Source organism: Baudoinia panamericana (genome assembly GCF_000338955.1).
Source record: "Baudoinia panamericana UAMH 10762 unplaced genomic scaffold BAUCOscaffold_3, whole genome shotgun sequence".
NCBI lineage: Eukaryota > Fungi > Ascomycota > Dothideomycetes > Mycosphaerellales > Teratosphaeriaceae > Baudoinia > Baudoinia panamericana.
Genome location: NW_006911259.1, coordinates 1683325 through 1706215, shown reverse-complemented (window position 1 = coordinate 1706215; position 22891 = coordinate 1683325). Strand labels below are relative to the sequence as shown.

The 22891-nt window shown below is 54.2% G+C and overlaps 13 protein-coding genes across 13 annotated transcripts; 4 read left to right on the top strand and 9 right to left on the bottom strand.

Moving 5' to 3' along the window:
* Positions 1–376: 376 nt before the first annotated feature.
* Positions 377–1808, bottom strand: BAUCODRAFT_22609 (glycoside hydrolase family 72 protein; the record flags this gene model as incomplete). Its single annotated transcript, XM_007675271.1, has 2 exons — positions 377–956; positions 1009–1808. 2 exons carry the CDS (start codon positions 1806–1808, stop codon positions 377–379), a joined length of 1380 nt encoding a protein of 459 aa, XP_007673461.1.
* Positions 1809–2616: 808 nt separating this feature from the next.
* BAUCODRAFT_400458 (uncharacterized protein) lies at positions 2617–6017 on the bottom strand. The gene is made up of 3 exons (XM_007676072.1): positions 5761–6017; positions 4769–5696; positions 2617–4672 (listed from the first exon to the last, which is right to left on the bottom strand). The coding sequence occupies exons 2-3, from the start codon at positions 5519–5521 to the stop codon at positions 2765–2767; spliced, it is 2661 nt and encodes an 886-aa protein (XP_007674262.1). The 5' UTR covers positions 5522–5696; positions 5761–6017; the 3' UTR covers positions 2617–2764.
* Positions 6018–6611: 594 nt separating this feature from the next.
* On the bottom strand, positions 6612–7400 carry BAUCODRAFT_31688 (uncharacterized protein). Its single transcript, XM_007675441.1, has 2 exons — positions 6980–7400; positions 6612–6925 (listed from the first exon to the last, which is right to left on the bottom strand). The coding sequence occupies exons 1-2, from the start codon at positions 7027–7029 to the stop codon at positions 6775–6777; spliced, it is 201 nt and encodes a 66-aa protein (XP_007673631.1). The 5' UTR covers positions 7030–7400; the 3' UTR covers positions 6612–6774.
* A 1401-nt stretch (positions 7401–8801) lies between these two features.
* BAUCODRAFT_120638 (uncharacterized protein) lies at positions 8802–9539 on the top strand (the record flags this gene model as incomplete). Its single annotated transcript, XM_007676071.1, has 1 exon — positions 8802–9539. One exon carries the CDS (start codon positions 8802–8804, stop codon positions 9537–9539), a length of 738 nt encoding a protein of 245 aa, XP_007674261.1.
* Positions 9540–9587: 48 nt separating this feature from the next.
* On the bottom strand, positions 9588–10014 carry BAUCODRAFT_400371 (uncharacterized protein). The gene has a single exon (XM_007676070.1). The coding sequence runs from the start codon at positions 9933–9935 to the stop codon at positions 9636–9638; it is 300 nt and encodes a 99-aa protein (XP_007674260.1). The 5' UTR covers positions 9936–10014; the 3' UTR covers positions 9588–9635.
* A 112-nt stretch (positions 10015–10126) lies between these two features.
* BAUCODRAFT_64622 (uncharacterized protein) lies at positions 10127–11719 on the bottom strand (the record flags this gene model as incomplete). Its single annotated transcript, XM_007675516.1, has 1 exon — positions 10127–11719. One exon carries the CDS (start codon positions 11717–11719, stop codon positions 10127–10129), a length of 1593 nt encoding a protein of 530 aa, XP_007673706.1.
* Positions 11720–12669: 950 nt separating this feature from the next.
* Positions 12670–14597, top strand: BAUCODRAFT_400848 (uncharacterized protein). The gene has a single exon (XM_007676069.1). The coding sequence runs from the start codon at positions 12970–12972 to the stop codon at positions 14230–14232; it is 1263 nt and encodes a 420-aa protein (XP_007674259.1). The 5' UTR covers positions 12670–12969; the 3' UTR covers positions 14233–14597.
* A 577-nt stretch (positions 14598–15174) lies between these two features.
* On the bottom strand, positions 15175–15843 carry BAUCODRAFT_22604 (uncharacterized protein; the record flags this gene model as incomplete). Its single annotated transcript, XM_007675270.1, has 3 exons — positions 15175–15550; positions 15612–15719; positions 15743–15843. The coding sequence occupies 3 exons, from the start codon at positions 15841–15843 to the stop codon at positions 15175–15177; spliced, it is 585 nt and encodes a 194-aa protein (XP_007673460.1).
* A 255-nt stretch (positions 15844–16098) lies between these two features.
* Positions 16099–18603, bottom strand: BAUCODRAFT_400846 (uncharacterized protein). The gene is made up of 3 exons (XM_007676068.1): positions 18537–18603; positions 16384–18477; positions 16099–16328 (listed from the first exon to the last, which is right to left on the bottom strand). The coding sequence occupies exon 2, from the start codon at positions 18382–18384 to the stop codon at positions 16519–16521; it is 1866 nt and encodes a 621-aa protein (XP_007674258.1). The 5' UTR covers positions 18385–18477; positions 18537–18603; the 3' UTR covers positions 16099–16328; positions 16384–16518.
* Positions 18604–18673: 70 nt separating this feature from the next.
* Positions 18674–19731, bottom strand: BAUCODRAFT_31681 (uncharacterized protein). The gene is made up of 2 exons (XM_007675440.1): positions 19436–19731; positions 18674–19385 (listed from the first exon to the last, which is right to left on the bottom strand). The coding sequence occupies exons 1-2, from the start codon at positions 19505–19507 to the stop codon at positions 18765–18767; spliced, it is 693 nt and encodes a 230-aa protein (XP_007673630.1). The 5' UTR covers positions 19508–19731; the 3' UTR covers positions 18674–18764.
* Positions 19732–20051: 320 nt separating this feature from the next.
* Positions 20052–21101, top strand: BAUCODRAFT_137551 (uncharacterized protein; the record flags this gene model as incomplete). Its single annotated transcript, XM_007676067.1, has 2 exons — positions 20052–21062; positions 21087–21101. Exons 1-2 carry the CDS (start codon positions 20163–20165, stop codon positions 21099–21101), a joined length of 915 nt encoding a protein of 304 aa, XP_007674257.1. The 5' UTR covers positions 20052–20162.
* Positions 21102–21125: 24 nt separating this feature from the next.
* Positions 21126–22017, bottom strand: BAUCODRAFT_400359 (uncharacterized protein). Its single transcript, XM_007676066.1, has one exon. The coding sequence runs from the start codon at positions 21651–21653 to the stop codon at positions 21150–21152; it is 504 nt and encodes a 167-aa protein (XP_007674256.1). The 5' UTR covers positions 21654–22017; the 3' UTR covers positions 21126–21149.
* A 177-nt stretch (positions 22018–22194) lies between these two features.
* BAUCODRAFT_120632 (uncharacterized protein) lies at positions 22195–22596 on the top strand (the record flags this gene model as incomplete). Its single annotated transcript, XM_007676065.1, has 1 exon — positions 22195–22596. The coding sequence occupies one exon, from the start codon at positions 22195–22197 to the stop codon at positions 22594–22596; it is 402 nt and encodes a 133-aa protein (XP_007674255.1).
* Between the last annotated feature and the right edge of the window lie 295 nt (positions 22597–22891).

The window sequence follows — 22891 nt, the reverse complement described above, 5'->3', positions numbered from 1 at the left end:
AGGATGCACATTTGCAGGCTCCGATGCAAGTAGAATACTCTGCTTACCAGGCGGTCTGTCAGCGGTTCAATTGATTAAAAGATGCTGACAGAGACGCACATGTGCCTCACACGGCGCTAGCGTTGGTCGCAGTCTGAACACCTGCAACAAGATAGCATCGGTGACAATTCGGATGTCCCTCTGCAGTGCCAGTCTGATGCTGCCATATGCTATCCGGTGGTACAACGCGGTTGCTAGAGGACAAAGTTATATTTCCAATCTGATGTAAAGATCACGCCGTTCGCCTCGGATACGAGTAATGCCTGCAGTATGACCCGGAGCACTTCCAAAAGCCATATGCTTTATTGCATCTCACCCGCCAAATGCCAGAAACTCATCACAGCAAAGAGGCGCCAAGAAGCGTGCTGAGAAGCACAACCACACCGCAGACAAAAGGTCCAACTCCCATATCACCCTGGACAAGAGACCGAGCCGCACTCGAGGCCGAAGCAAGTTGAGCCCTCGAGGTAGCAGTCACCGCACCACTGCCCGGCGTAGCGGTCCCGGAACTAGCACCACCAGCAGTCTGCGACCCGGTTCCAGTAAGACCTGGACCCGTGCCGGCGCCCTTCGACATGTACTGCACGGCGCCAGAGGGGATCGCTGGCAACATCTCGCCAGTAAAACCCGTGACCTCCCAAGTTGAGCTCGTGTTGGGGCAAACGCTGGGCGCACCGCTAGATCTGTACCCGCCGTCGCCGCTGGGAACATTCTGGCTTAGCTGAGTCTCAAGCGCCGTGAAGTCGGAATGCTCGGTAACGGTGTTGCCGTTGATGGTGACAAGGCCGAAACCGTTGCCCTCCTCGGAGTACTCGTAGACAAGGCCGCCGGAATAGACGGAAGTCATCTGTGAACCGTAAAGAGACGAGACTTCCTGGAAAGCCCGCTGATTCGTAATGCAGCCGTACTCAGAAAGGCTGATGCTTGTTAGCAGATGACACGTCCTTCGAACTCGACACGAGTACTCACAACAACGGGATACTGTAGTTGCCGTATTGCACCACCTTCTTGTCCCAGCCCGACTGCGTGAACGAAGACGGATCACACCAGGAATAGTCGTTGAAAGCGAAGAAGTCGCTGCGCTGGTCACTTGGCCCGCAGTTCATATAGGTCGCCATTTCGTACCGATTACTCTCCACATCCGCCGCCGAATACCCGACAGGGATTGAACGGTACCCGCGACTCCCAATGTATTGCTTCATATCCCTGGTCACGGCCTTCACATACGGCGCACAGTTGGTCGTGTCGTCCGAGTTGATGACTTCGTTGCCGGAGAAGAACAGAAGCGTATTGGTGTAGTGGGCGAAAGCATCGATCGTTGCGAAGATGTTCTGAAGGTACGCCGCATTGTACGACGGGGCGGGATCGCCTCGGTTGATCGAGTATTTAGGCGTATTGACGTCCAGTGCGAGGTAAATGCCTGCTGCTGCGAGGGCGTTCATGCAGGTGTCGTGGTTCGCGGTATTGTCCACGGTGTATACGCGGATGGTATTTATGCCTAGCTTCTTGAACTCGACAATGTCACGCTGGCAACCATTCGTGTCTGCGATGGGGTCGGAAACATTGGATGAACCGCCGGGTTGGTAGTCAACTCCTCGAATGTAGAAGCGGTTGTTGCCGGCAAAGAACGCATTGCCCTTCACTGTCACAGTTGGTAGGGTGGCAGAGCCGGTAGAGGAGGCGGATGCTCTGGCTTCGATCCTTGCTGGAGATGCAGCGGCGTTTGCCAGAGCCACCGCGGCGGCTGCTAGAATTATAGAACACTTCATGGTCCTTTCTGTAAGGCCGTTCCTTTACCCAGTTCCGAAAGCCCAAGTTTGACGGTGATCGCGTGCTCGAAAGAATGCAATCGACAAGCCTGTCGTTCCCCGATGTACAAACGAACGAAATGAGGTTGCCGCAGGAATCCAAGGCTAAGAACGTTAACAGAAGAGGAGAAACGACAGTGGAGCACAGTTGGCAAGGAAAACAAGAGAAAGTGCAATGTAATATGTATTTGGAGACAGCAAGAGGCCAGTTCCAAACATTCAATGCTGAATCCCTTTATTTAGCGTAAGCACCCCACGAGCTTGCGACGCCTCCTGCACCAGCGGGAGTGCCGAGAGCCAGTCAAGGAGCTAGACAAGACGGCTGCCTCCGTATTGCATGGCGCGAGCTGGGCCTATAGCGCTATAGGCCAGCCTCTTATTGCGTTTGAAAAGCGAAGATTAATCCACAACGATGCGTTTCACAAGGGAGACTGCCAAGGTGAGAGTGTACGTAGTGCAAGTCTTGGTCAGAAAAAGTCTCGATATCAAGTCATTATGTGACAGCATCCGTGTCCATATCGCATACCCTTCAATTAATATGATAAGACCACTCAAATAACTTGATGAAGTGTGAGTCGCGTTGCAAATGCCAGCGAGCATATGGAAGCATGCACCCGCCTACCTTGATCATCAATTGCATCCCAATCCACCATCAGAGGTCGGAAGACCTCAAGTCATCACTACCCGCTTGAGACACCGGTAACGCCTCGCTTTCCGAAAATCCATCCAAGCCACATGCTGTGTCTCATGGCCCAAACTCCACACTTGATGTGGAAGCAGCAAGAAAAATGCGGAACGCTCGTCAAATAAAGATGCATCCGGTCTGCAACGGACCAGGTGGATAGACTGATGTCGCGCGGGAGGATTCGCCCGGCATGAGCAGAATATGCAAATATTCGTCCTATCAGCGCGTAACGTCACTCGCGCAGGGACTGCTTGCTCTTCGATCGCCAGAACATCAGCTTCTTGAGCCGATGCTCCTTCTTCTTCGGTGCTACCGGTGTGAGAGCATCGCCAGCAGTTTGCGGTCTTGCGCTTTCGCTGGTCTTCGACTTAGCACTGAACGAAGCGCCAACGAGCTGAGAAAAGCTGGCAATGCTAGCGCGCTTTCGTCGGCGCTCAGCAGCGACAGCGGGGTCCACGGCGCGAGACGCTGGTGGCAGTGTTCGTTCAGTGCCTCCCACATCAACTCGCGATGCATTATGGTTCATTGTACTCATCATCGTCGATCGACTACTGGTTAAAGATGGAACATCGTCGACAGAGACTCGGTTGTCGTGGTGTTGATCGCCGTTGCTGGAGCTCAGTGTCCGGCTGTCGGTGACAGAGGATGCCGCGGTCCCAAGGCGCGAAGTGTCGAAAGAGCCCTGGCGACGTGCAAAGTCTGGCGATGAGAAGGTCGACGTCTGGTAGGTGTCAGGCGTCATGAGCGACTGTGAACCGTCCGGCAGGCCGAGGTTTCCTGCCTGCGACGTAATCAGAGTAGGCGTTTCGCTCGAGTCGGAAGACTTGGTTACGGATGACGATCTAGGCTCCTCGTGTGCTTCCACAACATCGATGTCGATCGGACTCGACTCTTCAGGGATGGTCTCTTCCATGATGGACATTGACCGTCGTTCCAGGCTCGGTGTTGACAGCCGTGAAGTGAGGTTACCGTACGACGTTGATGGCCGCTCCGGCTCCCAATCAGCAGTGCTGATCCGCAGCCCATCGCCAAGACGCCAGTCAAGCCCTGACCTCTCCTCCAAGTATTCGTTTGCCACATCAACGATCTGGATGCCGACCCCAGCATCAACACTTGAGCTCAGCATTGCGCTTTTGGGTCGCTGTAGAGTTTGGGGCTGCTCGTACTCGTCCTCGTCGTCACCCTCGAACACATCCGGCAACGAGCTGCAGGACGCTACACTGCCTCTCGACCAAGGCATCAAGTCTGGTGCACTCTGCGTACGCCCATGATAGTGCATTGCCGGACCGGACGGATAGGTAGTGCTACGACTGCTGTGCATCTGCATCGGATGCCTCGGTCTGTGCGTTCCTAATGGAGGGGTCTTGAACGGTCCTAGAGCGGCATCTAGATCAAGGATTGGGCTCGAGTCGCTGAGATCCCACGCACTAGACTGTGGCACGTTTTGCCCTGACACGGTGCTCTCCATGCGTGATTGTAGTGGCAAGGACGGTGTGTCCACAGGGCTCTCAGTGTCTGCCATCCCGAATACAGCGTCTAGATCCGTTTCGGCAGTGGAGTGTTCGAGAGGTGCTTTCTCGACCAAAGCTAGAGGGTCGCACGAACTCTGCGGCCTCACAGCCTGCGTTGCTTCCCCTGTTGTTTCTCCTCTGCCAGCATGAGCCTTCTTTGAGAACTTGAACAGTGTCCAGTCTTTTATCTTTCGTGTCGCAGCTTTGCCTTCAGCTTCGTGTGCAGTGGGCAAAGCGTTCGACGGCTTCACAGTATCTTGCAGTGAAGTGGTAGAAGATCGAGATGCCTGATTTCCGCTGGTCGATATTGCCGGTTCACTTCGACGTCGGTCAAGCCTAAGCGCCTGCGAAAGGGAGTGTCTCTTCGCATGGCGGGTGGGTTCTGCGCGATCCCGATTTAGTATTGGAGCCGTCGTTAGATTGGGTGCCGATGCCATGTCTAGAGATGACCTCTGCTCGCTTTGGAACGACTTGCGGCTCAACCATTCGCCCTCTTCGTCGATGCGATTCCGCAGTTCGAGAGACAATTTGGCGCGACTTCTTGCTTCGTCTTCGCTGAACGAGCGGCGGCCGTATCGTGTCGACGGTGGGCTAGGTGTACCAAGGCTGAGCACCGAGGAGATGCTGTTGTTGACGGAGTGCATCCTTGCCGTTGACACCGAGCTTTCAGTCTCAGACGATATCGTCGACAGTGGCCGTGGGATGTACTCCACCGTTTCAGATATCTTGACGTGCCGTGACGAGGACGATGGTGGTCTGTTTTCGGTGTCATTGGCTGGGGTGCCGAAAGGGTCGGTGAGAGAAAAGGCCGCGTAAGGTGCTGCTACAGCTCGATGTGTCATGGCCGTTTCAGGCTGATCAAGCAAAGTGGCAGTCATAGTAGGACTGTCACCTGCTTGGCTGGTCGTTGGTTGCATCACACTCATCGTGCTTACACTCGACTGAAACCGTCTGTGTCTGTAGGCAGCCCCTTCCCGCGAAGACGGTTGAAGCACAGGCGGCACGAACATCATGCCCTTCGTAGGACTTGAGCTCATGGCGCAGTCCATGCCCAGCCTTGAATCACCACCAATAAGCTCGCTCGTTTGCCGCTTGTGGCCATGTCTGACTGAAGGAGTGAGACAAGCACTTTCCTCGTCACCGTCCGGCGTGAGGGGAGGTGTGAGCGTGTCCTTTAGTCCGGTTGCGTCGGCAGCGTTGAACGAGAAGCTGGGTAGGTCCGAGCGAGCCCTTCGGTGAGCCTTTGGCTTGGCAGTGGCCGGCGGAGACTCCGAGTGTACCGAAACTGGTCGCCTCGAAACATCTGCAGAGGATGGATGGAGGCTCGACAGACGTGCTCGCGGTGACGTAGCAGGAAACGAGAAGTCGGTGTTGCGGACCATCTCTATTTCGGGCGCTCCACGAACCATAGGCGGCGCCGCGAAATGTGCAAAGCCACTGGCATCGTTATAACGACCAGGGACAGCGACCTCGGCCATAGCGGTGCTACGGTGAAGCAGCGTTTAGTCAATTGTGTCCGGGTTGTGCATGGTAAGGCGTGACCCGCCGTAGACACCCTTCGCAGGTTATGTAGCAAGTGTTGTGTGCCGCAGTGAGCGGTAAATGAGGCGTGGGCGGCGCGGAATTGGTGATAGGAGGTGAGTAAATGTGTTGCTATTATCTGTGGCATGATCAGTATGAATTTTGGGTAGCGCTGCCGCCATATACATCGGCATACAAGATCTGACTGCCTTGCTACCAGAGCATCAATGAGGCCACAGTCTGCGGATAGTACGCGTGCTGCCTGAAAACTGAACGAACAAGAATAAGCGGGTAACGAACGGACGGCAACAATTGCAGATACAGCACTGATCACGGTACCGTATCGCAGCTTGAGCCAGCAACGAGGGACAAAGGCACTTCGGCGACAGCGAGGTGTGTGGGTGGTGTATGTGAAGGAGGAGCACAACCAATTCTGGGCGGTGGATGGATCGTCCGCACCGCTATGCACAGGCCTTGGAGCATAATCTGTGCTAGCCTGTTCCTGTCCTAGATCCCGCTGCAACCAAGCGAACGCTGCAAAGACATCCTTGCTCACGAGATCATCCTCGAATTGCCCCTGGCTGCTTGCCTATAACAAAGACCCGCTCAATCTCTGCCTGGAAATCTTTGCTTTGTGTACAAAAACAAGTCGACGTCTTTGGTGATCAAGATAGCTGTTTTGAATGCTGTGTAGCCGAACACACTCCCTCTATCTCGCATGATCGGCGATGTTCGAAACCGTACACTATCGAAATCCTGCATTACAGCCCTGCTCTCCTACAGCTTGGCAGTCATGCGCACCAAGTCCTCCGGTACGAGCACCCAGAAACCAGCTAGCTGACCGTTGCTATGGACAAGCTTGCGCGAGTGGCAGCGTCATCTGCTCATGCCCGCGGCGGGCGACATTGTAAGCGTCTGGCCAAGCCTCTGCATTGACTGGCTGGCTGAGAGCCGTGGCCTCCTAAGTGCTGCCGGTAAAGCCGTATTTTGCCCCATAATCTTTATCTCACGCAATCACTCTGCGCGCCACCATTGGCCAGAGCAGGGCAGTACATAGATATCCGCATGCCATGCTGCCGCCATCGCAGAGCTTTCATCCATAGCAGTGGCGTTAGCTTAAAGGTGGATTGGTTTTCATGATGCGGTTGCACAATAGTGTCCGCATTGGGAGTTTGCCAATGCTCGGGCGAGCTATTTGGCGGGGCTCGTATTATTGGCACGGGGCGGCGTCCAAGTGATCTCGCACCGTTTCGCCTTTGTGCTGCCTCAGCGAAACACGATCATCTACGAAGGCACAACTGCGGTCAAGGCAACCGAGAGGCTTCACGGTCCTGAGCACCTCCCAACGCTTGCAAGACAAAGTGACCGACGTGTCAGCAGCATGCCTATGATTCCGAGGGCTGACATACCGGCAGACGCATGAGCGTTCTTTTGCTGCAGGGGCCGGTCTGATCGACAGGCACATCCTCATCAAAGCAAGCGAAAGGCGAGACAGATCTTTGCGGAACTACGGGCGCTACTACTATCTCTCCGCGATGTTGTGGAGCAGCAATGATTTGCAGATCGAACGAAGTAGCCCAAAATTAGCGGGGATGAATACCGCATGGCAATGCATACGAGATGAAATCTCACATGCCACTCTGAAAGCTGTCATCTAGAGCCGAGTGATTTCTGCTAGGTTTGAAAGTATGTCTTGCTCACGTGGCGCTTGGGAGCGAGTGTGGCCGACGGTGGTGTAGACTAGGTACCGACAAAGTTCTGGTGGGCACATGCATATGCAGCGCGTGAAGCGATGAGCTGCATCGCGCCGCTGTGCTGCCAACACACTGCAACCGCTCCACTGCAATCAAACCCAGCAAGCAGACGGTTTGCCTTTGGACTTGCAGTTGCTGCGGTGGAACGTCTATCAGCGAGTAATCGTGATGCTAAGCAATTACGACCCACCGGAGCAGCTTATCGGTGGACAATGAAAGTCGACATGAGCTGACTCCCAGGTCGTACTACCACCAGACCTAATGCATTGCCTCGTTGTGTTGTTGCTCGCACGGTGGAGTAGCTGGGCATTGCAACTACTCCAATAGCCGCTGCAGTAGCGTGTCACGAAAGGCTGCCGCTTTCTTTTTAAGGTTTGCCCGCGAAGAGAGACAGCCAGAACTATAGCACACCGCACCAGTACCTCAGCCCTTGGACGTCTAAGGTACCGCACTTTCCGCCTTGGTGATGGTGACTACACTTCTTGTCCCGGAGCTCTGGTATGCTTTCCACCATTCTCATTCATGGATCTAACCCTCACTCTGCCTGAGTGAGCCTAGATCGGGTATTCCGGCTGGCTTGAGAGAGGAATGTAGCCTTGGTGCAGCTGTTCGCACTGTCGGGTTGGCAAAAGTGCTCAGCATGCTTACGACTGACGTGTGTTACGGCTATAGCTGACCTCTAGGGCTGCCCTGTAAAGTCTACAATGCGATGAGGGCAGATTGTCAGACTGTCTCGGTTTCCGCCGACAGTTTCGGAAACCCCTACGGTCTCAACTTTAACAAGCATGTATGTCTGGACACAACCTAGTCGGAGGTCTCTTGCCGGCCAACCGCTGACGGGAGTCGGTATGGTCCGGTGACGGCGGCATCGAGTGCACCTTCGATAGGAGACAACTATTGCTTAGTGCTGGGTGCAGCGTGCTTCCCCGTTGCCCGACTTATGCTTTACACGAATGCCCAGCCTACAAGGACAACGGTCGACGAACAACGTCCGGTCAGCCCTGGTGGCCGCACAGACACCTATGTTCAGTGCTCAATGCCATGTGGTCTCGCGGGTTGTCGAATTCATGCTTCGCACTAACATACAATCTTCAAGGACAAAGACCATCGAACGACGTCCGGTCAGCCCCGGTGGCCGTACTGTTCCACAGAAGCGACATGACCTCAGTCACAAAGCATACTCCTTCGTGGCCCGGTACGACGTTCATCCTTACACTACACGATTGCGGCAATCAGCGATAGTAGCCTGAGCAGCCGCGTCAGACGAGCGGCCAGTGCTGGGGAGGGAAGATGCGAGATAGGAGTGGTCAGGTAGGGTTCCGCCCTGAGGCGCCGTCAAGTAGACGGTGTGTATCATCACCATCGCTGTCCCCAACGACAAATAAGTACACCACCATAGCACTTGTTAAAATCATACCACTTCCATCTACTTCGCACTCTTAACAGGGTCATCCCACTGCAGCCCAGCATGTCACTCATCATCATGAGGCTGGCGAGCGCCATCGCTTCGTCGAGCCTACTCGCCGCAACTTGGGCCTTACCCACTGCGGAAAGGTCCATAACGTACACTGCTGGTCCTGGTGGAAGCGGGACGATGTTCTGGTTGTCGAGTATCTCTCAAACCATCCTCGGCGAAGACGCTACCGACTTCGACCACTTCCTTTACCCCTCTTCGGATATGGCAATCGAAGCTATGGACACCTACTCTGCCACTTTCGATTATGGCAGCGAAGATGAGCTGGTGGTGGCCTTCCTCAACACGACCATGGCCGGCACGATGACGGCTGAGCAAGCCGCAGACACCGATTCGAAGTGTCAAGAACTCAGCGGCAACATGGCATCCCTAGTGACCGCTTGTTCGAACAACTCGCTCCCGATTAGCTACAAACGTTCGACGATCGAAGAGCGCAGTCGCTGGAGATGGATCGAGTCGGGTGCCCACGTCACAAGCACCGTCGCAGTCAACGTTCTTTACAGCGCTCTCGGACAAGCTGTGTACGAGAACTTCCCAACCTCGCCACGGTCGTGGTGCAACAGCGCCAACGGAGAAAATGCATGCATTTCGTGGTCGGAAGCTGAGAGCTTCCAACACTATTTCGCGGAGCAACTGATCTCGGACGCTCTGAGTGTCGTTGATTTCACTCGTTGGAGCGCTCAGGCCAATGGCGCCATCTCTGGGGCAGACGCTTGTATCAGCAATCGCGCAACGGGTTGCACCTGAGACTGAGCTTCGACGAAACCCCATCAGTATGCAGACGGCAGGAGACTCTTGGAATGAACGGACCGGGGCGTTGTAGTGGGGGGTCTTCGCAATAGCTTACTTTGCTGGTGTTGCCTTGGAGATGTAGCATCCCCGAGAACGGAAGAAAAGATGAACTTGCGCAATTGGAACGCCTACCTGAATGAGATCACATCTTGCAGTTACGCCGGTAATCGTCCACGCGATGTCAATGACTACACATTGCTTCCGTGCTTTGTGCTTCTCGTGCCCTGATCCAGGAGGATACGCTTTCGCGGAAACTTGGGGCTGATGTGGACCAACTGCATCGTTTCGCCGGTCTTCACACGTTCGCAAAGCAAGGTTGGACTTAGTTGTCACGTTACAAGTCATTCCCATCAACAGATGAACTGTGCTGCCAGACGCCCTTCGAGTCTGGCGGCAGCATGGGCATTGGTGTAAGTGTAGGGTTCAGCGAAGGATGGGGGGTAAGGAGTCAAGGCCATTTAAGTATGGAAAAGAGCTACCTCTCAGCCGGCCGAATACTGTTGCATCAACTTATCAACAAGTCAGATGACCGACGTACGCGATCAGTCCTCCCTACTCCTGTCCTTCTTGCGTCCCCACACCTCCTCAGCATCACGCTTGCCAAGCGTCTCCGGAACCCACCATGCCGTGAACGCGCCAAACACAAGCGCAAACGCTGCGAAGATGAAGTACACCTGGCCTTTGCCCAGTTTCTCATTGACAATGGGAAAGAACTGTGCCACGATGAACGTAGCGATCCAATTAGCAGCAAGCGCCCAAGATTGCGTGGCACCCACTGCTTCCGCGCCCACCAGCTCTGAGGACAAGATGAAGGGCACCGGACCGAGGCCAAGTCCGAAAGATGCCACGAAGAGCAGTACGGCAATGGCGGACAAGATGGATATCGATTTCATGATACCGATGGCCAGAAGGACACTATTGATACCCATACCAGCAATGGATATCAGTAGGCAGGTTTTGCGGCCAAGTTTGTCGACCAGGGGTGCAGCTGAGGTGGTGACTATGACGTTCAGCGCAGCCACCAAGACGTTCAAGAGCGCCGCGTTTGCCTCTAGGAGATCTGAGAGGAGCGACACGCCGTACATGACAATGCTGTTAATGCCGCAAAGCTGTTGCGCCACCATGACGGTTACAACAGCGATGACAGCGGGTCGAACGTCCGCGTTCTGCAGCACGGCGAGGAAGCCCAGTGTCTCGGCACCACGTTTTGCTGCGTTGCCTGCTTGGGCTGTCTTTGACTGATCATCACCCTGCCCGTCTTGACCGACATCGGGATGAGCACCTTCTGAATCAGCTGGGTGGTCATGCATGTGGTCTTCGTTAGCTAACAACGTCTCCTCTTCGTCCTCCATGTCGCGCTCAGACTCCAAGCCCCAGCCTGACACCTCCTCGTCAATGTTCGCCTCATGCCCGCGGATCTTGCGAAGTACACGCTTGGCGCGGGCAGGCTTGCCGTTGTCGGCCAGCCACTTTGGGCTCTCTTGGCCCGCCATGAACAGTGCTACGGCCTGAAGCGCTGCAATGCCACCGCCGACACCCAGAATGATCCGCCACAGCTGCCCTTTGGACAAGAAGAGGCCAAGTAACTGGGTGATCAGGATGCCCACATTGATCATAACTTGCGTCGCTGCGCCGAACAACCCTTTTTGATGCGGAGGTGCAATCTCCGAGATGTAGATGGGAACAATGACAGTTGCGGCTCCAGCACCTAATCCTGCAATGAAGCGGCCAATGATGAAGAGCGTAAGGTTGGTAGCCAGCGCCTCGAAGACTGGACCTATCGCGGCCAGAATGGCGGCGACAATCATGCTAATCAACCGGCCATACTTGGTCGTGATTGGCCCGCCGGACAAGGCGCCTATCAGCCCACCGAGGGTGAAGAAGGAGGTCACAAGGCCAAACTCCAGACTTGACATAGGAATGCATTGCGGAAATGGCCCGGCGTTCGCTGCTCGGGCGGCAGCGACGAAACCATTAGTTGTTGCAGTGGACTTGGCGGCAGCGCAGGTAATGACCTCCTGCGGCTCATTGAGTTCGGCCAGATGGTATCCGAAGAGCAACGGACCGATAGTAGCAGCAAGAAGTAGGAAGAAGAAGCTTGGGGTGAGGTCGCGGAAGGCTGAAGTCTGAGACATGGTGATCCCGGGCGCGACACGCTTGGCTTGGGTCTACCACGAAAACTGTGCAGTGAACAACGCGCGTGTCGCTAATGGCCTGTCGTTCGCATCCTCCGTCAACACGCAAAATTAAACTTTCAGTGGAGGTGTCAAACGGAGCAAAGCATGGTGAAGTTTCGCAGAAACTCATTGAGCTGTCCGAGCTTGAACGCCACCAGCCCCACCTTCGCATCAGTATTACAGTGGAATTGCTTTGCTGATTGCAGCCGCACATTTGGTACGTAGCGCATGGTGAAATGACTACAAGCTCCCATGTGAATGCTGATGTAAGTAAAGCTTGACACGTGACTCATTGTAGTGCACATCGTAGTGGGAGTTGCGCGACGACGGTATCGTTTTCATCGCTCCCTTGAGTTTACAGTGGCTCTGACGTGGACGTGCAGGTGGGCAGGTAACGTGTCAGCCGTATCCCACCGTTATCGACGTTGTCAAATATCTTTGAGATAGAGCTTGTACGGTAGATTCCTCCAAGCGAAGAGTAAAGTACTGTTGGCCGCCATCTTGCTGTAAGTAGCTGATAACGACACTGACGCGTGTTCCGTGCTAGCCTGGCTTGGGGGCGAGACGGTGCTTACCATACGCTCCGAGGAAACAAGAGCCGCCGTCATACGCGCGGCCGGCCTGTCACACCGATATCGCGAGCATTAATCCGCCTCGAACATCTTTCCGTTACTCACACATACCTCGCAGAGATAGCGTCAGCTGCACGTCGCCATATCGGCCCGGTGCGACCACGCGAAAGTTAGCGCGCTCACGTACGCAGCTCGTCCGAGCAGTCCACTCGGGTGTTACTGGCGACGTTAGGTCAAGGCTAGCAGCATCGCCGGCATCGTCAATCTTACACTCTGCCTAGACGGCAATAGTCGGCTGTTGCTCGCCAGGCTTGAACCATGGCAGTTTCAACCCCACCGTCTGCCATCCAGGCCAAAATCATCTCGGCCGCGGCGAGCGCGCCTGCCCAGCATCAGAGTCTCAAAAGGACGGCGCAGGAAGCATTCGAGGGTACGCTTTCCGCCATGTCTCATTATTTTCGTATGAGAAGCCATCACTCAGTTACTCTAAACATGTCCGCTTCAATCGACACGCGTAGTTATCATGCTGCGGTTACGGTTGTTCAGTTTTGAGTGTGTGCGCATCCATGAAATTTTTGTCGTCCTTGGTACTCACGACTGAATGTAGAGGCGCCTGCAACGCCACCACTGGTCAAGATGCAAGGAACACCATATGCGCCGCAACGACACATCAACGACCATTATGACATCGTGGGTTTCATCAGCAGCGGCACCTATGGCCGCGTCTACAAAGCGGTCTCCAAACGAAACACTGCTCAGCCTGCTCAGCCGGTCAAGCATCCCTTGAGCGGTCGAACAATCGAAGCTTTCGCTATAAAAAAGTTCAAGCCCGATAAAGAAGGTGCCGAATTGCAATACACCGGCATATCGCAATCTGCCATTCGTGAAATGGCATTGTGTACGGAGCTTTCTCATCAAGCCCTCATTCACCTGGTCGAGATCATTTTGGAAAGCAAGTGCATCTTCATGGTCTTCGAATACGCCGAGCATGATCTGTTGCAGCTCATTCATCACCACAGCCTGCTCCCTCGCACACCTATTCCGGCCGTTACACTCCGCTCCTGTATGTACCAATTGCTCTCTGGCCTGCTTTATCTTCACCAGAACTGGGTCATACATCGTGATCTCAAACCCGCAAACATCATGGTCACCTCCTCCGGCGCCATTAAAATCGGAGACCTTGGATTAGCTCGCCTATTCTACAAGCCTCTACAGGCCTTATTCAGCGGCGACAAGGTCGTCGTGACTATATGGTACCGTGCACCGGAGCTGCTACTGGGTAGCAGGCATTACACGCCTGCCATTGACCTTTGGGCTGTCGGATGCATCTTCGCCGAACTGTTGAGCCTGCGACCGATCTTCAAGGGCGAAGAGGCTAAGCAAGACAGCAAGAAGGCCGTTCCGTTTCAGCGTAACCAGATGGGCAAGATTGGCGAAGTACTCGGCCTACCCAAACGCCAAGAATGGCCTCTTTTGCAAAGTATGCCCGAATACAGCAGCCTCGCCAGTGTGAGCCTGCATAATCCTGCCGTTAATCGCCCACTTACGCTGGAGAAGTGGTACAGAAACACGGTCCAGAACAATAATTACAGCGGCCACAACTCCTCACCACCGGACGAGTCTGCGCTGGACTTGCTTAGGAAGTTGCTGGAGTACGACCCGCTGAAGCGCTTGACCGCTGAACAAGCGCTCAAGCATCCTTACTTCCTTGGCCCAGATAGCAATGGCAAGCCACCAAGCTGGAACTGCTTCGAAGGGCTAGAGACGAAGTATCCAGCGCGGAAAGTGAGTACTGAGGCCCATGAGATTGGGACGGGCAGTCTGCCTGGTACTAAACGAAGCGTGCTACCGGACGACAGCCTCCTTAGACCTCCGCCGAAGAAGATGAGGGATGGATGAGCATTCTACACAAAAGCGCTTGCATTATGTACTGAGTACCAGCGCTAATGTGGCAAAAAGATATGCATGCGCCGAGTCTCTCGATGACAGCGTCAGATGTTCTGGAAGGTTGCGCACCTTGCCCGGCACCCTCAGCCGAGCACGTCCGAAGTCCTCGCAAAGATTTTTACCACGCAAGGAGGGCGGATCCAGCGTACTATTTGCGTCAGCTCGGCGTTGTTGCTTCCTAAGCAAGCTACGTGGTGAGTTGGATGCACTGTTCACCATCGGCAGCAGGTAGCTGGCTTTGCCGCCTATGATGATGAGTAAAGCAAGTGGCTAGTGACTGCAGCTACGCGATGGATAAGTGCGAGAGGGTGGCCTGTTCATTTCCGGGGAACGCGATACACTTTATGGTGGCACGGAATGCGAGGCTGGGTCGCCGGAGGTGGCAGATATAAGCTTCTGAAGACCATGCACGAGACCATTAGCAAGCTTTCGACCTTGTGGCCATGAAGATTGCCCGTCGTAACTGCCTGGAGACTGATCAAGACTGCGACCACCAAAGTACGCTCTGACGCCGCTTCTCCGTCAATGTCGGCCAAGCAATAGGCTTGCTGCCGAACTTCATGTGCTGATGATCTTGTCGCCCCTTCCGGGCCGGGCAGCTTCGCCAAGCTACTTTCCCGCGAACAAAGTCCGATAGCAAGGCTTGCCTGCCTCTACATGCTTGTGGTAAGCACACGGCTCGTCAGCGCGAGCGAAGGTGGCGCAGAAGGCGCGCCAGCTGTCTTCGGCTTTTCAGCGCAACGCAAAGATGACGAAGAAACCTTTTGCTTGTCAAGCTGCCAAGCGTCTCCATTTCCGACGCGCTCCAGCGAAATACTGCAATGTCAACAAGGAGCCTTTGGAAGTTGCTACGGGTTGCTGGGCTTTCGTAGACCGGCTCGCGTACGCCAAATTTCACATGGACCTCCTGCTCGGCTTTCTCACGAGGGCATCAGCGATAGCGTCCTTGAACGCCTCACTTCCGACATACTCACCAAGCAGCCAAGCGTTGGAGAGCCAAGACCATTCACCATCGGACTGCACGTGGCTTTCCTGATCGCTAGATCTGCTGCCTTCTTCCCTGGAGTGGATCCTGCCCGTGTTAGTGAACTCTAGGGGCATTTGGAACGCCGTAGGCTCTTGATCCTGCGTCTGGTACTGCATATCTCGCATCGAGGGCTGCGTTACAACCGGCGTCTGGCGAAACAGTCGTGCATACCGCGTGAGCTTCTCCTTCGCACAGTGAAGCTCTGCTTCTACTAAGACTTGCCAAGCATGATTGTAACGACAGCTAAGTCCGCCCTCCAGGTCTGTCAGCGATCATACTGCTTAGTGAAGACGCAAAAACTCACGGAGGTGGCTCTGAAGTGAGCCACCTGATCTTGGTAGGCCGCTCGCTCTCGTCATTAGGAACGGCACGCTTTGGCGGAGTAACGGTAGGCTTTGTAGCCTTGGCCTTACTTGAATTCCGCATAGGCCCTACTATGCGTGCGATGCACGGTCGTTGTACTGAAAGTGCTGGGGGCGCTCCGCGTTTCGCGAGAGCTTGTTGGTAGTAACGATTGACGTGAGCGTGTCGGCCATATCACATAAGTCCCTCGGACGTCTGCTGAGCCTTTGCCAGCGCTGCGACGATTTTATTCTTCGGTAGTGTGTTCAATAGGCCGGCCTCCGCCAACACCGTCGTTTTTTCGATTATCGTGCGAAGGGCGTTGCCCTTCTCGAGGTCCTCCTTCATTGCATGTTGGACATTGCCGGACCTCTGGTCTGCGTTACATGACTTCACTGCCCGCAAATCGCTGCCTGACAGTGCAATATAGTTTCTCGAAGCCGCAGTACACAGATCGTGTAACACACGCCCGCCTAAACCTGCAGGCGATCTATCAAAGTTCGTTTGAGCTCGCGAGCGTTTCGCTTGACGCTCTGAAGTGAGATCGCCGCTGTCACCGCGAACGCACTTCATGTGGCCGGCGCCAGAGAATTACAGGCACAACTCCTGCTGTTCGTCGGCCAAGCTTGTACGCGGGAGACTGCTGCTATGACCACAGAGCTTGTGAGTAGTCGAGGAACTGTCTCTTGGTGAAGACGACTTTCATAAAGTCCCGCTGCTTGGTGGAAACATACCTTGTGATCGAGTTCCGGCTACGAGATTAGTCACATGCAGACACGCCGTGAGTGCTTGAGTGAGCCTGCACGGCACAGAACTGAAAGGACGCACTCCGCCAATAAGTGATAACATGTGGGAGTAGACCATGTTTTTCATGTAGTAGACCCCGTGAAGCTAGGCGGCTGCAGCCACGCAGGAACCGTCTCAGTACTGAACAGGGCTTCATAGCTTGCATCAGCCGCCATGCCCTTCAGTATGGGATCGTCCCAATCGAAGTCGGTGAAGCCGTCAAGTGCAGGTGCCGCTCCATTTGCATCGCTTGTCTGATCTGGGTTTGTAGCATCACCATAAATCGTGACGTTGTAATTGCTCAGCCACTCATAGAGTCTAGCCATTGATGCTAGCATGACGGCTGGTGCGGCTCTACTGTCTGCCTGCCTCAGCATACTGGCAACGGCAATTAACTTAGAAAGATAGTGCTCGACTTGTATGTCTGCAGGGCTGATAACAGCTCCATAAGTGTTGCCTGGAGCAGTCGCGGCGATATAAAGTTTCATCAGTACGTAGGTTGCGTAGAGTATTCGGCCAGTGTACATCAAGCCAGGCGAGGTTACATGCGTGTTGGTGTCGAGCGAACAGAAGGTGTCTAGGAGACCATGGCAGGCCGCAGCTAGCGCATGCGTGGAAGTGATATGCTGAGAGCAGATGTTCGGTGCTGGAAAGTCTGTGACGGAAAGCCGCTCGGCAACGAAGGGCGCCGTAAACGAGGGTTTGTTCGTGGGGGTGTGTAGTACTGGCTCGTGGAGATACATTGTGGCCACACGGTGCCAGAAAGTGAGTGCTGGGCCACGCAAAAACGTTGGTATTTGGGCTTGCCAGTCAGTGATCTTATTTTGCAAATTCCTCATTGCTAGTTGTGTGCTACTCTCGGAGACATCACGAAATGAGGTCATATCGTAGAATTGTAGCTCGGCTGCAATCGTGTCGCACAGGCGCTCTCCTCTAACATGCTGACAAAGTAGTCGGTCACCCATGGCATTGAGTGGCGAGTACTCCAGAAGGGCAAGGCAGTCGTCATGGTACTTTGACCAAGGCATTGAGTTGGGTCGACGCAGATAGAACGTGACGTTGGCCCAGAGCATGTAGCAGGCAACCCATGCCCTCCAAGCATCGATACTGCGTATATCTTCATCCTTCGTATGAGACCCGGGCTGAGGAGCGCAATTCGGACCCGACAAGCCTAGGGTGATGGCGGCCTCACCTATGACCTCAACCACTTCGTATGCCGCAATGTGCTTGTGGTGTTTTGGTACCCAATACCAGATAGTCGATATTTGCAGGGCTTGAACAAGCTCGAGAGACTTCTCGCTTGCCTCGATCTTGGCCTTAGTGTCATCGCTGAGCAGGAGGAGAGCGACCTTATTCTGGTCCTCTGCAGACAAGACGCCCGGGCATGCTGCGAAAGTGATAGCTTGGAGTAGCAGAGGCCTCTCCGATCGTAGCTTGTCTAAGGTATCATCGTCGCTCAATGGCACGAGGGGGAGCTGTGGCACCATGTCCTGCCTGTACTTCCGCAGGATCCGAGCTTGGACATGGGGCGGTACGATGCGGTCCAAATCAGCGGCTGTAGTGTTGTCAAACGAAGCGCGACTAAGCGAGGACAAGTCTTCGGTGGCGGTGTCAAGATCGTTGCCGTCACGTCTTCGCTTCTTCGACGACGCGCTTGAGGGTCCACTTTGCGGCGCGGCCTCTTCGCTTCCTGAGCCTTCATCATCATCTGGTGACGTTGAAGAAAGACCTTGTGCTTCGAGTAGTCGCGTAAGAGCCTGCACTTGAGCTTCGAGCTCGGCAACGCGGTCTTTCTGGCGTTTTGGTGGCGTTATAATGCAGTCCTTCCGGAGCCGTATACATCTCTCGCAGGGCGGCTGACCACCACTAGACCCTAGTTCACATTTGATCTTGATTGCATGACAAGCATCACACGCCCTCGCACGCTTTGATGTCGCCATCGCAGACATAGAATGTTGCTCATGGGCCGACAATGGAGATGTATCGTGGACGTCATGGAAATGATTATAGATGGAGATGTTGGGGCTGCGAAACCTTCGCGTCTTCGCTTTCGCGCCATGGTCAGCTCAGGCAACGCCTCGACAAACGTGGACTTCAGTACATTGAACAGGCTGTTTGAGACAGAGCTGGTAACGTTCAGTAAGAGCCACCACAATAACTACAGGTCTTAACGACTCCATGATCATATCGCGACTAGTGGTCGGCTTAGGCGAAGTTCGAAGGTTAGCACAAGAATTAGGAGGAACCTGTGGCCAGTCCGAATAGTTGAAGGCACGCTACAGAGACATAGTACACTAAGTAGCTTTCAAGGGTGGAAACATCAACGATGCTACCATGGAAACTCGAAGCCATCACGATGCCAGAACATACCCGTTTCCTCCAGGCCTTTGCTCATGAATACCTTCCACAACTTGCTTGCCGCCTCTTCTGGCTCTACAGCTCCAGGGATATTCATATCGCTCAATAAGTTGGTACGCGTTATGCCTGGGTGCAGAAGACTGACAACGACACCCCGGTCTTTGAGATCGCAGGACATGCTCTTGCCGATGCTGTTGACAGCCGCCTTTGATGAGCGGTAAGCGTACCTTGTACTCGTGGTGTTGTCTGCTATACTGCCAACCCTGCTGCTCACAATCCCTATTCGTGGCGGTTGTGCCTGGCTGGCAAATATGTTGGGTAATACAGCCTGAGTCAGCAGCAACGGACCAAATGTGTTGACTTCGAACGTCTGCCGCAACACGGCCATGTTTACCGTCTCGAGGGTGTCCTGTTGTACTGGTGCTTCAACTCCTGCAACGTTAAGCAGAACGTCCACCGGCTTTCCAGATAGTTGCTCCGCGAATGAGGATATGGACTCTGGTGCGCGGACATCGAGCCGGTGGAGCCGAGCTGCTGTTAGAGATTGTAGTTTCTCGCCTATCTGTAGGTCGCAGGCATGAACCTCCCATCCCTTCAAAGCGTCAGCTGCGTCACGGCCCTCTACTTGCCCAAGAGGAATACCTCGCGGATGAGGATATGGGCAAAGGCATGTCCAATGCCACTGTTAGCTCCAGTCACGATCGCCGTCGGCATAGTAGGGAAGTCTTTTTGCTCGGAATTGTGTCTTCTTGACTTCGAGCTTAGCCGACCACAAATGGGGTCTACCTGTAAGGACAAGAGCGCTACTCCGGATGACGTCGATTTTTTGACATCGGGCGTACAATGGCAGAGTATTTCTATCCTACCGCATCACGGCCGTAGCTGCGCAGTATCCTTCGTGTGTATCTCGTGAGCTTTTAGCATAGGCATGTCAGGGATGGATCAATGATGAATACACTAAGGGAAGCCGGAGTCGACGCCCTGTGGCTTGGCGGGGAGATGGCTAAAGCGTACGGCATCAGAGGCACAAATGCATTCTAGTATCTCTACAACCCATGCATGTTTTGGGCGTGGTTGATATGTTCTCAGCCCGGTCTGTAGTGATGAGGCTTGTAAGGCAGTGAGTCCGATGTTGGCTAAGCTTCGTAGCAACCCAAAATCAGGCATGGATTGATAGCTGTATTGTCGGTCGCTATGACGGATAGGCAACAATATGTAGACGCGTACAGCATTGCCGCTTCGTCAGCACTTACCAAGAGGGAAGGTGAGATGCCCAGTGATAAGGAAGCCTGTAGACGAATATAATAGTAAGGAGTATGAATGGCAGCGCAGGGAGCATCGTAACCCTGCCACTTCTAGCCACGTCCCAATGGCCGCAATCGATGTGTTGACACTTACGGCGACGGAAGCACAACGGATGCTCAAGAATAACGAGACGACTTCTGTATCCATGGTGGAGGCCTATTTGGAGCAAATCAACAAACACAACACCGCAGGACTTCAGCTTCGTGCTCTGATTGCAGTCACGCCGAAACAGATAGTCTTGGATACTGCACGCCATCTGGACCAAGAGCGTCGTGACGGCAACACTCGGGGCCCGCTCCATGGCATTCCGTTCATCGTCAAAGATGTTTTCCTCACGGACGCTACGCTCGGGTTGCCGACGACAGCGGGCGCGCCATGTTTTGCAAACGCTAAGGCAAAGCGTACCTCACCCCTGATACAATGTCTTCTGGACCAAGGCATGATCTTACTCGGTAAAGCCAATCTTACTGAGTTCTGCGGTCTGAAGATCAAGGATGGCCTCACCCCTGGATGGTCCGCAATGGGTGGCCAAACTCAGAGCCCGTACATCTTTGGTGGACTTGAGGAAGGTGAGGCGCTCATAGGTCATTCTTCTGCGGGCGGCAGCTCCTCTGGCAGCGCGAGTGGCGTAGCGGCTGGCTTCGCACCGCTCAGCATTGGAACGGAATGCGTTGGTTCGTTGATCACGCCAGCCAACCGAGCGGCATTGTATGCGCTGAAGTGCGGCCTCGGAGCTGTCGACGGTAGGACTATGTTCAAGTATACTGACTGCATAGACTGCATTGGCGGCATGGCAAAGAGTACTGCCGATCTCAGCACCTTCATCGCAGCCATGATGCATAGAAGCGAGCCTTTCAATACCACAGGCGGTTTCGGCGGCCTGCGTGTCGCTTTCACCAACGTGAAGGAGTGGCGGTTGCCAGAGGGATACTGCCGTTGGCCTGGTGATACCCGTGAACAGATGGTCAGTCAACTGCAGGCGTTTGAGCTACGCCCTCTCTAAGGCTGACGCACAAGCAGGAGAAAGAATACTTTCATGCCATCGAAACTGTCAAAGAGCTGGGAGCAGTAGTCCATGAGCGCGTAGAGCTATCGACAGATGGAAAGCTCTTTCAAGTTCAGGATAAGTCGATCTTCTACGAAGTAGCCTGTCCGTCGAGACCGAGCAAGAACCGTCCAAGCGGTGCTGACATACGTTGCCAGTATACCAACTACAAACGAGGTTCCTGCAAGCATTCATCGACGAGTTCGTCGACAGCGCAATCCGGTCTCTGGAGGATATCATCGCGTACAACGAAGCCAACAAAGACCAGTGCTTGCCCTCAAGCCATCCGGCCCAAGATGAGCTGTACGACCTTCTGAACCATAGAAGGGATGCTGCTTTAGTCGACGAAATGATACCAGAGCTTCGAAGACGTGGCAAGAGCGCGCTGGACAACATCTTCCAAGACAATGATATCCTGGTGGCCCTGGCTGACAGTCCAATGGTGATGCACAGTGCCGCAGCAGGTATGTCTGTACCTGTTTCGCACGCCACATGCATTTCGCATCGCATTGCGTCCCATTCAGCCGGTAAATTTGATCCACTGACCCACGGTTAACAGGCTATCCCATTGCTTGCGTCCCGCTTGGAACAGTCAAGTACAGTGAGCAAAACGAGCGGCCCTTCGGACTCTGCATGGTCGCTAAGCAAGGAGGAGAAGAAGTGTTGCTAAGGTTCATGGCTGCGTTCGAGTCTAGCTTTCCGCGACGGCCTCTGCCAAGGCCATTGTTGTAGGTGTCAATGTGTCACTGGCGTTTGTCCGATGGTGCTAAGGTATCACGTGTTGGTGCACAACATTGATGTCCTGCACGAATCAACAAGCAAGGCACGGAATGCGGAGTGCATCAACGCTGTTCGTCGCAGGCATAGGTCGGTAAGCTACGAGGCAGGTAAGCCATTCTCTCTCGCAGGTCTGTAGGTGGTGACAACGCAGTGATTTTCGTTGTTTGCGCTTGGTATGACGCCTACCGATTGGCCGTCAGTAGGTTGAAGTGGCAACGGTACAATCAACATTCCGCGGAGGTTACTAGCATTTGAGGAAGCGGTCAAAGATATGCTGCAGACAGGCTCCTCTGATGCACTGCACCATCACTGTGCAAGCAAGCTGGCACACCGCTGGGCCAGGGCTCCATTGGGAAGTCATCTGATCATGGCAACAGCTCCAAGACGGGCGGAACCCTCCAGCTATAGGCCCGTAGCGGTTCCCGTGAAGTGGCGCAGTGCGTTCATTCATTCAGATGCAGGTGGTGTCCATTCGTCTTGCCGTGTAATCCGAACCAGAGCTGCACACGTTCCGTGCCTTGCTTCCTTCCTCGGAGCGTTTACGACGATCAATCTATTTGCGCTCGCGCCGAGCCAGGTGGAAGGAGTCCTCGGCCTTGGCTACTGTTTCGCGTTGTCAATACAGCGACTTGGCGCGGCCTACGGAGAAGACACGATGAACTACACTGGGTAACGCCGTAAAGACATGCCCGCGAACACCAAAAAGGATGCCTAGTGAAGATGGGCATTGGTAACTCAATTGTTACTCGTCTCGTGCAATTCGCCATGTAAGTTTGCAAGTCTCTCATGGCGTTACGGCTAAGCGGCGTCTGCTGCGCCATTGACAAGGTGTGAGATCATCCGATGTGGTAAATCATGGGTGTGAAGACCTACGGTTGCGACGTTTAGACCGAGCATTGAACAGGCATCCCAGTCATTGAGGGGTTTGTCCTAGAATATAGAAACGCCGATGTGACAAGTTTCACGCG